This window comes from Staurois parvus, unplaced genomic scaffold (genome assembly GCF_062004578.1).
Source record: "Staurois parvus isolate SC_StPar_1 unplaced genomic scaffold, SC_StPar_1.0 ptg000131l, whole genome shotgun sequence".
Lineage (NCBI taxonomy): Eukaryota > Metazoa > Chordata > Amphibia > Anura > Ranidae > Staurois > Staurois parvus.
Window position 1 is genome coordinate 8,607,439 of NW_028317927.1, and position 14,572 is coordinate 8,622,010.

Genomic DNA, 14,572 nt, shown 5'->3' on the forward strand with positions numbered 1-14,572 from the left:
GGCACTTGGAGGACAAACCATAGAGGATGTGGTTATCTTTAACCATGGGTTGCAGGAAAGAAACTCGCTCAATTCCCCCATCACCACAGTCAGTGTTGATGGGAAAATCCCTCTCCTGGAGCCATTGTGTTCTCCCAGCAGGGGAGTTTTCCCTGCTGGGAGAGCACAATGATGACTGCTAGTGGCTATAGGCGCCGGCAGTAATTGCATACTAAAAAATCCGACAGGTTGAATTTTCCCAAGTCACTCATTGGATTGACATCAGTACAACTAGCCTTTCCATAGATGGTCCCTGCTGAACCGGCTGAGATTCAATCCATCTATGGCCGACTTAAGCAGATACCTAAGCTAATAATGTGTATATCCTGACACTACTGAGGAGATTGATTAGTTTATGGATGCCTACACTGATCAAACATCCTGCACTGAATCACAAGTATAATGACTGTAAATGCATATGGATCCTTATTATTTGGCCTCAAAATAAGTAATGCATATGGCACCTTACATTTAACCAGGGTAACTAGACATTATTTGATATATATGAAACAGTGAAGTGGCGAGCGAGTGACCAGATATGATTATTGCACCACATCCCTTCAAACTGCAAATAATCAATAGAGAAGATGGGACTTTCAGGGTGCATAGACATGAATACCACACATTTTAAAGTTATATCATTTTTATTTCATATTTTGGTAAAACATAAGAAAGGAAAAAATACAAAAACATAAAAACAATTTAAATTCTAAGAATACCAACTGAGATTCAAACTTGGTTAGGTAAATGTAGTATACTCCCTACATGTTTCGCCCTCACGGGCTTCTTCAGGGAAATTTTTTGAGGAAATTTCTACCGCCAAGGCAGTCCTGGATGTGAAAGCTCACAGAGCTAGAAGAAAATGACCTAAAAAATCTTAATTGGCCTACACGTCCAAAACAGTTGTAGAAGATATAATGGGCATCAGATATCATCTGTTAAATATTGCAATTCAAGTAGAAAGGAAAATGTAGGGAAAAAGGATTTTAATTGAGGATCGTCTGGACTTTTGTCCTTTGCTGATATCTGGTGGTGGAATTGAAAATTGATCCTCAATTAAAATCCATTTTCCCTACATTTTCCTTTCTACTTGAATTGCAATATTTAACAGATGATATCTGATGCCCATTATATCCTCTACAACTGTTTTGGACGTGTAGGCCAATTAAGATTTTTTAGGTCATTTTCTTCTAGCTCTGTGAGCTTTCACATCCAGGACTGCCTTGGCGGTAGAAATTTCCTAAAAAAATCTCCCCTGAAGAAGCCCGTGAGGGCGAAACATGTAGGGAGTATACTACATTTACCTAACCAAGTTTGAATCTCAGTTGGTATTCTTAGAATTTAAATTGTTTTTATGTTTTTGTATTTTTTCCTTTCTTGTGTTTTACCAAAATACGAAATAAAAATTATATAACTTTTAATGTGTGGTATTCATGTCTATGCACCCTGAAAGTCCCATCTTCTCTATTGATTATTATTTGATATATATTGAGTTACTCTAGCAGCTTGGTGAGAGAAAATAACATTACCCACCTTTTCGAAAAATACTGTGAAATCATATAAGTATTAGACATGGCAGACAGTGGATGATTGACTGTTTTTATATTACAGAGAGACAAGTTTACAGTTTCCCAATGAAGGAAGCTGTAAAGGGTACCTAGCTGATACTGGACATCGCTATCTCAAACCAGACAGCATTAGATCGAATCATGCCCGATTAATCAGCTATAAGCATAATGTTTTCTGTCCATGTGCATTTTAGAAGGTGAGCCAACTGATGGGTTACTTGACATTGCTTGCTCAAACATGTCATCTGTGTTTACTGTAGGAGGTTATTATGTCATTGAGTGTAGCTATCATATAATGTGGCTGCTAGAAAGAACTAGAGTGACGCATTTAAATGTAGAGGAAACAGAACAAGTTACTATAAATATAGATGAACAACCTACTATTGGAAATACAGATAAATTAGAAATGTATTTATTATTTAGAAATTAATTAAAATATAGCTAACCATAGTGTACTATATGGACAATTAGCATACTACATATATTCAAGATGAAGACCATTAACAAAAGCGTAGGTACATCACATATCTGTCCCTTTAATGCACATGTACTAATTAATTGAGTAATTTTGAAGGATTTATAAAAAAAATAGCAGGTAAGAAAAAGAAATGCATTGCCTGTAAAGCCAATTAGGTGTTATATTGGACATAGATATCATAGACAGTATAACAAGTAAGCTTGATCCGACCATTTTTGGCACAGCTTCCACTAACAAAGAAGCGTTCAGCTTACATAAGCATTCCCATTTAAAGGGAAATTTCACCCCCCATAATTTTAACCCCTTCTTACCTTACTTGCTGGGTTGGCTGCAATCAACATACTCACACACCCAGCAAATCCAGCGTTGTTCTTTTGGATGCCAATGCTGCCACATGGCATGACCCCAAGTTGAATTTTTTCTTCTACTGTATGTCATCAAGAGGCAGCTGTCTCTTCTGGGTTCTTGCAGCCGGCCCCGATTATGTTCTGCCAGATCTACTCTCCATCCGCTGTGTATCCCTGCAACTGCAGTCTCCTATGATACAGTATGTAACAAAGAATGCCATAAGGCTGCAGAAGCAGGGAAACATCATTGCTGCCTAGCTGAGAATGGAGGCAGGGGGCTCCTTTTTTATCTGGTGGAGGGGTGGGTGGAGGCGGGGAAGGTTGTCTTTGGAGTAAGGTTCCACTTTAAGTAATGGAGGTGGAGCATCAAAGGTCGCAAGCTTATCTCAGGAAACAATAGTGGTCAAACAAAGCTTTCTAGCATATTCAGTCACCTTCAGGTGATGTTTGTGCTAGAATTATTGATTCTGCCCTATAGACATTAGATTATTGCTTAGTCTTGCAGAAATTGCCAGATTTACAGCAAGTCGTGCACATTATATCGATACTCTTAGCCTTAAAGTGTTACTAAACTCACAACAGTAAAATCAGTCTGTATATGCAGTAAAGCATGCTTGCTATACTCACTGTGGAACCTAATGGGTTAATCCTCTGCATTGTGTAAAAATGCTGTTTGATCCTGTCTTCTCTGATCCACCCCTTCTTCCAGTATCCCCCTCTTATCTCCTGAGAAGACATATTGTGTGGAGACACTCTGCATATGCTCAGTTTGGTGTGTATTGCTAGAGAGGGTTATTTTTTTTCTTGGTAGAGTGCATGTGATCAGCACAGGGCCAATCAGCACTGTCCAGACAGAGGTCAGGGGTTCTACGTCCTCTTAGAGCAGAAAGAAAACTCCTCCTACAAGCTTTAACCAGTGCTCTGCTGGACACTGATAGAAGTCACAAGTAACTGCTGATGAGAAAAGGGATTTAGCAGTTTATATTTACTAAAATAATTGCATTTCCATATTCTGAGTACTGTGGGAGACCAGACATAGTTTAGTAACACTTTAATAAAAGCCCACACTAAAAAAAATTATGGCTGATATTTAACTGTTTCAAGTAGACAAAAACAACATTTTAATTTCAGGTTTTTGCTTATTAAACTGCATGCCAGCATAGTTTAGGTTTCTGCAATCAGTTTATTTTATAGAGTGTCAGGGGATGGAGAGGACACATTCACAGAAAAACTGTCTGACCCCATGAAGGCAAAATCCCAGACAGACGTGCTTTTACACGGGACAGGAGAAGTAAGTCACATGTTCACGCCTACCTACAGTAGATGTACCAGATATTTCACTTAGATCCCAGTGGCTGAATGGAGAAAGGGGGGGGGGCTGAATGAGAGGTGAGGGCAGTTAAAGTGGAACAACTTCACTCTCTCAGTCAACATTGACTATTTGTAATCCTTATGCTGCTAGTATTAGTAAATAGATACAAACGTATACCATATGTACTTGTTTTGAAATTTTTTTTGTTTTACTTTTCATCAGTTACTTCCTGGTTTCTATGCCTAGGCAAATGATGTCATACATCCCAGGAGTCTTCAGCAAGGGAGTAGAGGCGTTTAACAGCTAAGCACAGCCTCCTGCATGCATGCCTGAGCTAGGGGGATTCCAGAAAGCAAATGCTACATGAACCATCTGCCCTTACTTAAGATGGCCAAATTAAAAAATGATGGGGGTGTTTTCAAAATGGTTTCTCAACAAAATAAAGACTGGAGACATGAACGGATGGGAACATTTGCTTTGAATATTAAAAATGAATTAAATAGTGTTTTTGATTTGTGGTGATTACATGCAGTGTAGTTCCACTTTAAGTCATCCTTTATATTTGCCCAGCGTAGACAAAGGTAATGGTCACTTTAATAAAACAATTTTCCCCCTGAGAGCCAGGAGTTTGTCAAACCTTTAAGGCTAAAACTACCCAAGCGATTTATGATCTCACAGACTGAAAAAATCTCCTAGAGATTAGAAGGCTTTTTATGAGTGACCATCACAATACTTATGTTTGATGAATCTCCAAAAAATTATTTAATGACAGCATTTCCTGTTTGCCAGTGATAATTGAAATTCTGTAATCAAGTAGCAGTTAGCTGTTCTGTGTCTTGACTCCCCTAGTGGAGACTTTGGTGTATGAGCAACAAAATGGCTGTGCATGTAAAAAAAACAAAACACCCTTTCCTAGGAAGCATTTCTGCAAAATTTATACAAGTATTCCCTGTTACAATATCACCAGATGATATCTTGGAGATCATGTACAGTTGTGTTCAAAATAATAGTAGTCAGACATCACTAACCTGAGCAATCACTGTTTTTGGTAGAAATGATATTTCTACATGGCAAATAATTTACTAGCAGGTGTAGTAGAGTAATAGAAATCCAACAGACCCAACAGTCATGACATGCATGCTGCTGATTCTGTGTAATTGAATCACTAATTGAAAGGGGCATGTTCAAAATAATAGCAGTGTGGAGTTCTATTAGTGAGGTCATTCATTCTTTGAAAAACAGGTGGCAATTATTGCCCTTATTTAAGGAAGGAAGGCAGCAAATGTTGTACATGTTGGTTACAGTGCATTTCTCTCTGAAATTCTGAGCAAAATGGGTCGTTCCAGACATTGTTCAGAAGAACAGCGTAGATTGATTAAAAAATTGATTGGAGAGGGGAAAACATATAAAGAAGTGCAGAAAATGATAGGCTGCTCAGCTAAAATGATCGCAAATGCTTTAAAATGGCAACCAAAACCTGAAAGAAAGTGAAAAACTACACTTCAAATGGATAGAAGAATAGCCAAAATGGCAAGGACTCAGCCAACAATCAGCTCTAGGAAGATCAAAGAAGGTCTAAAGTTACCTGTGAGTACTGTTACAATTAGAAGACGCCTATGTGAAGCCAAGCTATCTGCAAGAAGCCCCCGCAAAGTCCCACTGTTGAAAAAAAGACGTGCTGAAGAGGTTACAATTTGCCAAAGAGCACATTGACTGGCCTAAAGAGAAATGGCGCAACATTTTATGGACTGATGAAAGTAAGATTGTTCTTTTTGGGTCTAGTGGCCGGAGACAGTTTGTCAGACGACCCCCAAACACTGAATTCAAGCCACAGTACACTGTGAAGACAGTGAAGCATGGTTGTGCAAGCATCATGATATGGGGATGTTTCTCATACTACGGTGTTGGGCCTATTTATCGCACACGAGGGATCATGGATCAGTTTGAATACATCAGAATACTTGAAGAGGTCATGCTGCCTTATGCTGAAGAGGAAATTCCCTTGAAATGGGTGTTCCAACAAGACAACGACCCCAAACACACCAGTAAATGTGCAACATCTTGGTTCCAGACCAACAAGATTGACGTTATGGAGTGGCCAGCCCAATCCCCGGATCTTAATCCAATAGAAAACTTGTGGAGTGACATCAAAAATTCAGTTTCTGAGGCAAAACCAAGAAATAGAGAAGAACTGTGGAATGTAGTCCAATCATCCTGGGCTGGAATACCTGTTCACAGGTGCCAGAAGTTGGTTGACTCCATGCAACACAGATGTACAGCAGTTCTCAGAAACAGTGCTTATACAACTAAATATTAATTAAGTGATTCAAAGGAAAGCAAAATCTTCAAACATTTTTCAGTTTATATAGTGAATGTTTGAGTTTGTAAAGAAGAATACAAACACTGCAATTTTTTTGAACTGTCTAATATTAACTTTTCTTCAATTTTTTTAGAGGAACAACACAAAATTGAAATATTTTCTTCATGTTTTGATTTGGAATAGAATGTGTAATGTTCCCAATGCATTTGTGTGTATGGAAATAAAAGCTATTAGAAGGATTTTGAGCTTTATTAACTTTTTTGAACACACTGCTATTATTTTGAACACAACTGTATATGTGAGATTAATTGCACAGCTCATTCATTTCTATGGAAGCAATTAATTGCACATGGTACGTGCAACACAACTGCATTGTGTCACTGCGTGATAATAGATTAGGTGCAGAGTTGCATGACTGTAGATGCTTGTCTAGTACCTCAAATTACTCTGAAAAGTGATCATTCATGGGAGAATTAAGTCAAACATTCATGTGACTGAAGGTCATCTATATAGTCCCAACCTAAGGCATTCCTATGCAAAGGGTTCTAATTATTCCAGTAGGAATGGCCAGGCCTCTGAGTGAATATTTTTCCATCTAGGATGTATTGTTAATCTACAGGTTAGTGCACATCAGACACTCTCCACCAAGAAATATGTACAGTATCAGCTTATCACTGCATATTATAATAACAATAAGAACCACTTGATTGTCTGTCCTGCCTAGCAAAGTCCTGCTGCTTGGTGCTCATGCGCTGTGACTGCTTTATATCCATACATGGCCAGACTGTCGAATAGCTGTGTGGGAATCCTATGGATCATACAACTCTGCACAGTTTCACAAGTATGCATTAGCTACATCTTCAATATAGGATAGTAGAGTTGGGAAGCGCTTGGAATTATATCGGGGTGTTGCAGGTATAAAAATAAATAGTAGTGGACAAAAGCTACATTAATAGGTAGAAGTCCATCCAAAGACATGATGGTAGGTTAATTGGATCCTGCCTAAATTGGCCTTAGTATGTGAATGTATGAATGTGAATTAGAGACTTTAGACTGTACGCCTCTTGAGGTTTAGGGAATGATTTGAATGTACAATATATATATGTAAAGCGCTGCATAAATTGACGGTGCTATGTAAGTACCTGTAATAAATAATAATATGTAGGGGTAGAGTCCATCCATAGACTTCACATGGAATCCTGGTGTAATGTTTCCCAGGGACCCTTGTGGTGGGAAGGCAACCAACTGTCAACTCTAAAGGCAAACAGGAGAGAAAGACAGCACCGCCAATCTATATGTAGTGTCTACACTCAGATTTCTATACTTCTATATTTCTTGTATCTAAAATCTCCAGATAACTAAAGATAACCAAAAGTCACATCTTAATTGACAGGGGCAGTCCAATAAAGAATTTACTGATGGATTTACCAGCATGAAGCACAACATTATAGAATCACTTTTTGTCAGGTATAATATGATAGTTATTTAAGTACTTTAAATAGCCTAAAAAGCTGAACTTTGATGTTATATGTGATGACTGCACTGGCATGTTAAGTTCTAGGAATAGTAATTTCAAGAAATAAATAAGAGCCTGTCACCTGACCATTTGCCCTAAGGTACATATTTGATAAAGTTTGTATATAGTTTATAAAAACTAGCTGCTAGGTTAAAGATAGTAATGGGCTAGCAGTGGATATAAATGTTGTGAATGCAGTTAACGGTGGAGGTAATTGATTATAAACCTCATCCAATGACCAGAAGCATACAATGGCAAACAAAGTGTGCTACACTGTGTAAGCAGAAAGGAAAATTCATACAATGACCTTTTAAAACATACCCTCATCTCTAAGAAGACCAACAGTAGTTTAGAACCTAATAATATATGAAGACTTTCTTGGTAGCAAATGTTCTCACACAACAGTTGTATTAGAAAAAAACAAAATTTTCATTTAGCATCATTAAAAGAGAACTATGGGAATTTAAAAAAATAAACACACAAAACTCCCCTAGGTGGATGCAGCATCAGTCCAATGCTGCATCTGTCCCCCACTGCCTTTAAGACTGAGAACCTAGTGATCAAAGACAGCTGATCACTCAGTTATTGGTCTTCAGTGAACAGAGAGCTGGTGACTGTCAGTGCTACTGTATATAGGGGGTGCGAGCGGCTGGCTCAGACTCCCAGCGATGTTGGCTGAACACAGGTCACAGGAGTGCAGAACAAAGTGCATTCCTGTGACCTACAGGAGACGTAGGGCCAAAAGAACTTTGGACCTACTTCTCCTTTATAAAAACCAACAGGGTTAATTATGCAAAATTTTATGTTTATATAATGTGTATGACAAATATTTCTGAACAATAGTTCTACACATTTAGAAATGAAAGAATAATGTCAAATATAACATAAGCAGTGATACAGGGAACTCCAATACACATGGGCATATCATACCACTGCTTGGTTATAGCTGCTTTCCCTCACATATACGTGGATCACATGTATGGAATAGGTAAGAATGAATCTGTCCAGGATAATCACCGAGGTTCTCTAAATCATGCTTTAAATATGCAAATCCCCACTGGAGTCTATGTTGAGTGAATCTTGAGACCAAATTCTGGCCATTTTGAAGCATAATAGTCAAGCTATTGTCCAAAGGGAGCTGGTTGCTGTCATATCTGTCATTTGTTATTAAACAAAGTAAAAAGACGTTTTAAAATATCATACAGTCACTTTTAATGTGACTTCGAAAATGACACGGGAAAAACACCAATCTTTTAACCACTTCAAGTACAGACACGTTCACCCCCTTCCAGTCTAGGCCAATTTTCAGTTTTCAGCGATGTCACACTTTGAATGACAATTGCACAGTCATGCAACACTGTTCCCATATAAATGTTTTAGCTTTTTTTTTCACACAAATAGAGCTTTCTTTTGGTGGTATTTAATCACCACTGTTTTTTTTATTTTTTGCTATATAAATGAAAAAATATCAGAAATTAAAATTAAAACATTTTTGCTTAGTTTTTGTTCTAAAAAATCTTCAAATAAATAATCTTTCTTCATATATTTAGGCCAGAATGTATTCTGCTACATTTTTTTGGGTAAAAACAACCCCAAACAGCATATATTATTTAGTCTATAGTTATTATAATTAGTTATAGAGTCTAAAAACTATGATATATATATCAGAAAATTGATCAGTTGAGACCCTAAAATGAAGGACGCTAGTATGACGTACGGCAGTGATCAGGACACTGGTATGGCAGGGATCAGGAGGCTGGTATGGGGTATGGCAGTGATCAGGAAGCTGATATGGGGTATGGCGGTAATCAAGACACTGGTATGGCATATGGGGTAATCAAAACCCTGGTATGGGGTATGGCAGTGATCAAGATGCTGGTATGGCATATGGGGTGATCAGAACACTGGCATGGCGGTAATCAGGGTACTGGTATGGGGTATGGCGGTTATCGGGGTGCTGGTATGATGTATGGTGGTGATCAGGACACTGGTATGGGGTATGGCGGTGATCAGGGCAATGGTACGGGGTATGGTGGTGATCCAGACACTGGTATGGCATTTAATGTTGATCATGGCACTGATAAGGGCAGTGATCAGGACGCTGGTATGGTGGTGATTAGGACATTAGTATGGTGTATGGCGGTGTTTTCATGAGCACAGGAACAGGTGACAGGGACTGGCTGCATTTTTTATATATATTACACTGGGGTAGTGATCAGGGACACTAGGGTGGCTTGCACTGACAGGCTTCTGTACACTCACAGGCTGCAGCATCAGTTTGCCCTTCACTCACAGTGAGAGCAGAGAGAACCAATCTTTACTTTTACTTACTATTGTTTACTATGTGATTGCGGTGATTGGACACAGCAATCACATGGTAAAACACCAAGTGACCACCCGAACACAGCGGTAATGTGATGCATTGTGTCTGGGTGACACGAGAATCACCATTCTCCAAGGTTGTGCACTCTGTGAGCTGCGCAGGAGCCAGGAGCCTCTGATGCGGGCTGACGTACAGATACCTTAGCCTGCATCGGCGCTGCTTCGTGTCCACCTTCTATAGGCTATGGGCGGATGGGAAGCAGTTAAACTACATGCTTGGGAAATTCCTTTAAGGTCTCATGCACACAGAGCTTAAAAAGGTGATGAACATTTTTTTCAGCCTTTAAAAGCACCTCTATGTAAGGCTATGTGAAGCTTTTCGACGAAAAAAAAAAAACAAGCAAACCTGCATGAACGCATATAGCATTTAAGAATTAATACATTCCAAAGGCCAGAATAAATTATTATTTATAAAAAATAAGTTAAAATACATAAATATAATACACCTCCGTATCTATTTACTAATGGTGGCAGCATAAGGATTACAAATGTTGACTGAGAGAGTTTAGTTCTGCTTTAACCCTATTTGTTTTTTTTTTAATTTATATTAAATAAAAATAGTGTTCTTTATAATACAAATTGTTTGAGAACACTTGCTAGCATATGAAGAGAGTCCCTATATTTTGTTATGTTATAAAATACTATTCTATGTGCCAAATGAACTGAGAACTTTTGTAAGAAATTTGTTTATCCCAGAGAACAGTGTACCAACTGGTTTGGCTTTTTTCCACAAAAAAAAGAGTGCCAGGGTATTGCTAGGATTCTACAAGATTTGGGCAGCCCAGGACACTAATGTAGAAATAAATGGTACTGCGCTATGTACAAGAGGCGAACGAGGTGTGATTAAAATGTCAGTGTTAACAAAAACAGCCTCTTCGGCTTCTACATCATAGACACTCCAGCTCCATTACAATATTGAATCTCTCAGTAGCAGCATTATGATTCTGCTTAATAAAATCCCCAGCAGCAAACTCCAGCTACCATAATAATATACTAACAATATTCAGCAAATTCTAAAAAGATAGAAAAGAAACAAAAGCATGTTTATGAGTAATAAAAAATATTACCTATGCATAGACTTTTGACTACATATTTTTTGTTCTCTTATAGATTCTTTGCTTATTAAAAATAAAATAAAAGCAACGTTGAGAAACATACCATACCATCCCATTAGGATGATAGCACGTAGCTTTCCCAGAAGAGCCAAATATAGCCAGAATTTCTGCATTATGGTCTGTATCCTCTTGAACAATGCAGATAGCTTCCTTTACTTTACTTGGAACGACTATAATGGCTATGTTACCAGATGGATAACTGAAGAACATTGAGGCAAATAACCAAATATAATAAATACAGCGTGCAAAGCTCTTGCTACATACAGTATGCCTTGTGTATTGTATTGTCTTTAGCAGTGGTGTATTTAGGTTTCGTGCTGCCCTAGGCAACACAAAAATTGGCTCCCCCCATTGACCAACACCCCAGCCCCCACACCCACCCGAGAGAATCTTCCACTACCACGGTCCCCATACACTGGCAACCCCCCTCCCCCGACAAGAGATAAGACACTCACCTTCACAGCTCCAGACATCCCCGGGAACAAGACTCAGGCTCTGCATACACCATCAAGCAGCCCGCAGCCTCTCTCAGATCCCACCTGGTCCCTGTGCTGTGTATGACCTTTCTTCCTTTCCTTCTTTTGGGGGACACCGCTGCCCTCTGAAAAATGCCGCCCTAGGCAAATGCCTTGTTTGCCTTGTGGTAAATACACCCCTGGTCTTTAGTACAGACATATTGCTACCTGAGATAGGGGCCCATCAGCTGGATGAGTGCCCCTGTCATACCAACTGAATGACTTTAAAGGGGCAATTTACATAAAACTGTTATTTCAGTTTTTACAAAATACCAGTAAAGTGAAATATCCAATGAAATTTGCAGCGTATTGTGTAAAATTACACTCACAATACTCTAAAACATATTGCACTTCTTAGGGACTCCAGATTAAGACCTCCCCACCAGAATGATAGATTTCTCTCCCCTGCTCAAATGAGAACTAAAATATTTCTGATAGTTTCTACATAGAATAGAAAAAATAATGAAAAAAAAACAGCAGGGTGAGTAAAGCTGGCCATATATGAGTCAGTTTTTTTTTCTTCAGCCAGTGTGAATGTGTGAATAGGGGAATGCTCCTGGCTGTGTCATTGTATTCTGACAGTGGGGAGACTTTCCCACCATTAGAATACACAGATTAGCACTGCAACCTATTGCTTGCAGTGCTGATCAAGTGAGAAAATACTGACCGGGCAGTTGAACAGAAGTAGATCAGTAAATAGACTTCTGTTCAACCACAGCAGCCATAGATGGCTTGAAATTTGTCTAGCCTCTGCTGAACCAGCTGAATTTCAATCCATGTATGGCCAGTTTAAGATGGCCTAAACCACATCACCAGACACGGTATCCCTGACTGGTATAAGAAGCCAGTGGGTGATTCAGCACAAACAAATATAACAATTGGGTGGATAGAACCCTTAAGTAGACGAACAGATTGTTTCCCATAACTTCCTGTTCTGACAAATGTGATGGTAAATAGCTCCAAAAGTGACACAAACAGCAATTAAAACCAGACAAAGGCTGTAACTCTCTGCTCAAAACCCAATGAAATGTTTTGGTTGGAGTTGGGCTTTGTCAGCTTTGATAGATCTCCAAGTAATCATTATAAATATGTATAGTGCAAAACTATTTACCTTTGTCATCCTTTATATCATAAAGAAAAAAAGTAATCTATAAAATATCTGGTCTATAGCAGCAAATGAATTCGCAAAGCTAGAACACTAGGATAAGGATCTTCATTTAAAAAAAAAAAAAAGTTTTTAGATTGAGCTGGCAATACATGGATCAAAATTCAGCCAGTTCAGCAGAGACCAGCCAAATCTTTAAACGGGATGTTGGAAAATGTTCATTCGATCAGTGGCTGCAGTCCTGCGGCTGATCAAAAAAAAACTCATGTCTACGGCCAGCTTTAGTCCTGAATAAATCACATCATCACATACAAACAACACATCTGTAATAAAATGGAATGTAAAGATTGGAATACAAAGGATACAAAATCTGCGCACTCCCATCTGGAAACATTGTGAGGAATTTACTTCCTGTTCTGTAGTATTTTTCTACAAATCTCTCTGCCATCATCTGAAATAAAGTACAACTGTGTATGAGGCATCATCATATGTATATTACAATTAAAGAAATAAGAGCGTGTACTGTAACATTAAAAGGGCATTCACTGAGAAATTGATAATTTGGTGGGTTAGGTCACCATAGATACTGGCCACAGTTCCTGGATCCCTTCTTGTCCGCCATTTTTTTGTGTGTGTTACTTCGCTCCTTAAGGTGCCCCTTAAGTTTAAGTTTTTCTAATGTAGAATAAACTGTTCCGTGCATCACCCTGCAGGCAGTCCCATTCATGTCCATTAGGACACAGCAGCTGCAAGGGCACGGCCACTGCTCCCAACTTGACATCCATGTGAGTGCGGGCCCCCAATGTACACTATCTGGAACCACTCAGGAACCACACCAGCATGCACCCGCGCAGATGACAAATTGGGAGCAAGCAGCTGTGTCTGTGGAACGGCCTGCATTGGGAAGCATGGGACACCTGTGCATCCTTGTGTGGCCAAACACGTCTCACACAGGCAATAACATCTGACACCTAAAAACTCCTAAACTAGCGGTTGTGGTTGTGCAGCCGGCACAAGGGAACATAAAGAAAGTATTTGCGTAGCTTCATTTGCAGCAACTAAAAATAAAGTATTGTGTTTTATAAACATACTTGAAATACTTTTCATGGTTCTGATTTTTTTATATCCATTGCCTGGTATTTCTTTCAAGTTCTTTTTTCTAGTTATTTTTCTAGTTATTTTAAAGTAAGTGTTGGTTTCTAAAAGGATCCATTCGCACTAGTGTGTTATGGTTAGGCTATGTGAAACATGGGTTGTACCATGCTTTACTGCATTACTGCAATGCACAGCAACACAATATACGCAGTGTAGTGTGTTTCATGCCATTCATTTTCACTGACACACCAACACACCTAGGCCGTGCAGAACAACCAGCTTGCAAGTGCACTTCATACAAACATGTTAACCATCTATGTGTTGTGGTGTACTGTGCTAGAAAATAGTGCAAGTCCAATATTCTGTGCGCTGGTAACTCATTCAAAATAAATACCGCACATTACCCCACATGCGTTATCACAACACACAGCTTTAGTAAATAAACCCCTATGTGACAAAATGACAATACAGGAGCACAAATGGGAGGTAGGGACACAGCATTGTCACCAGGAAGTGCCTGAACAATCACCTTAAAGGTAGGATTACCAGGTATTATAACAATGTAAGTTGCAGGAATACAAATATTGAAAATTACTTTGAAAATCCACCTGGCAGTACTAGGGTCGTTAGTTTGAATCCCAATCATGGCACCACCTGCCTGGAGTTTGCACGTTCTCCCTGTGCCTGCGTGGTTTTCCTCCGGGTACTCTGGTTTCTTCCCGCATTCCAAAAGACATGCTGGTAGGTTAATTGGCTGCTATCTAAATTGTCCCTAGTATG

The 14,572-nt window shown here is 39.0% G+C and overlaps 1 protein-coding gene across 1 annotated transcript in view; it reads right to left on the minus strand.

Moving 5' to 3' along the window:
• The window catches only part of ERICH6 (glutamate rich 6), a 103,236-nt gene that overhangs the window by 25,663 nt on the left and 63,001 nt on the right, over positions 1-14,572 (minus strand). The window contains exons 11-12 of the mRNA XM_089672594.1: positions 13,063-13,148; positions 11,121-11,276 (exon numbers count right to left, since the gene is read on the minus strand). Coding sequence (XP_089528720.1) covers positions 11,121-11,276; positions 13,063-13,148 — 242 coding nt within the window. The remainder of the gene's footprint in view (positions 1-11,120; positions 11,277-13,062; positions 13,149-14,572) is intronic.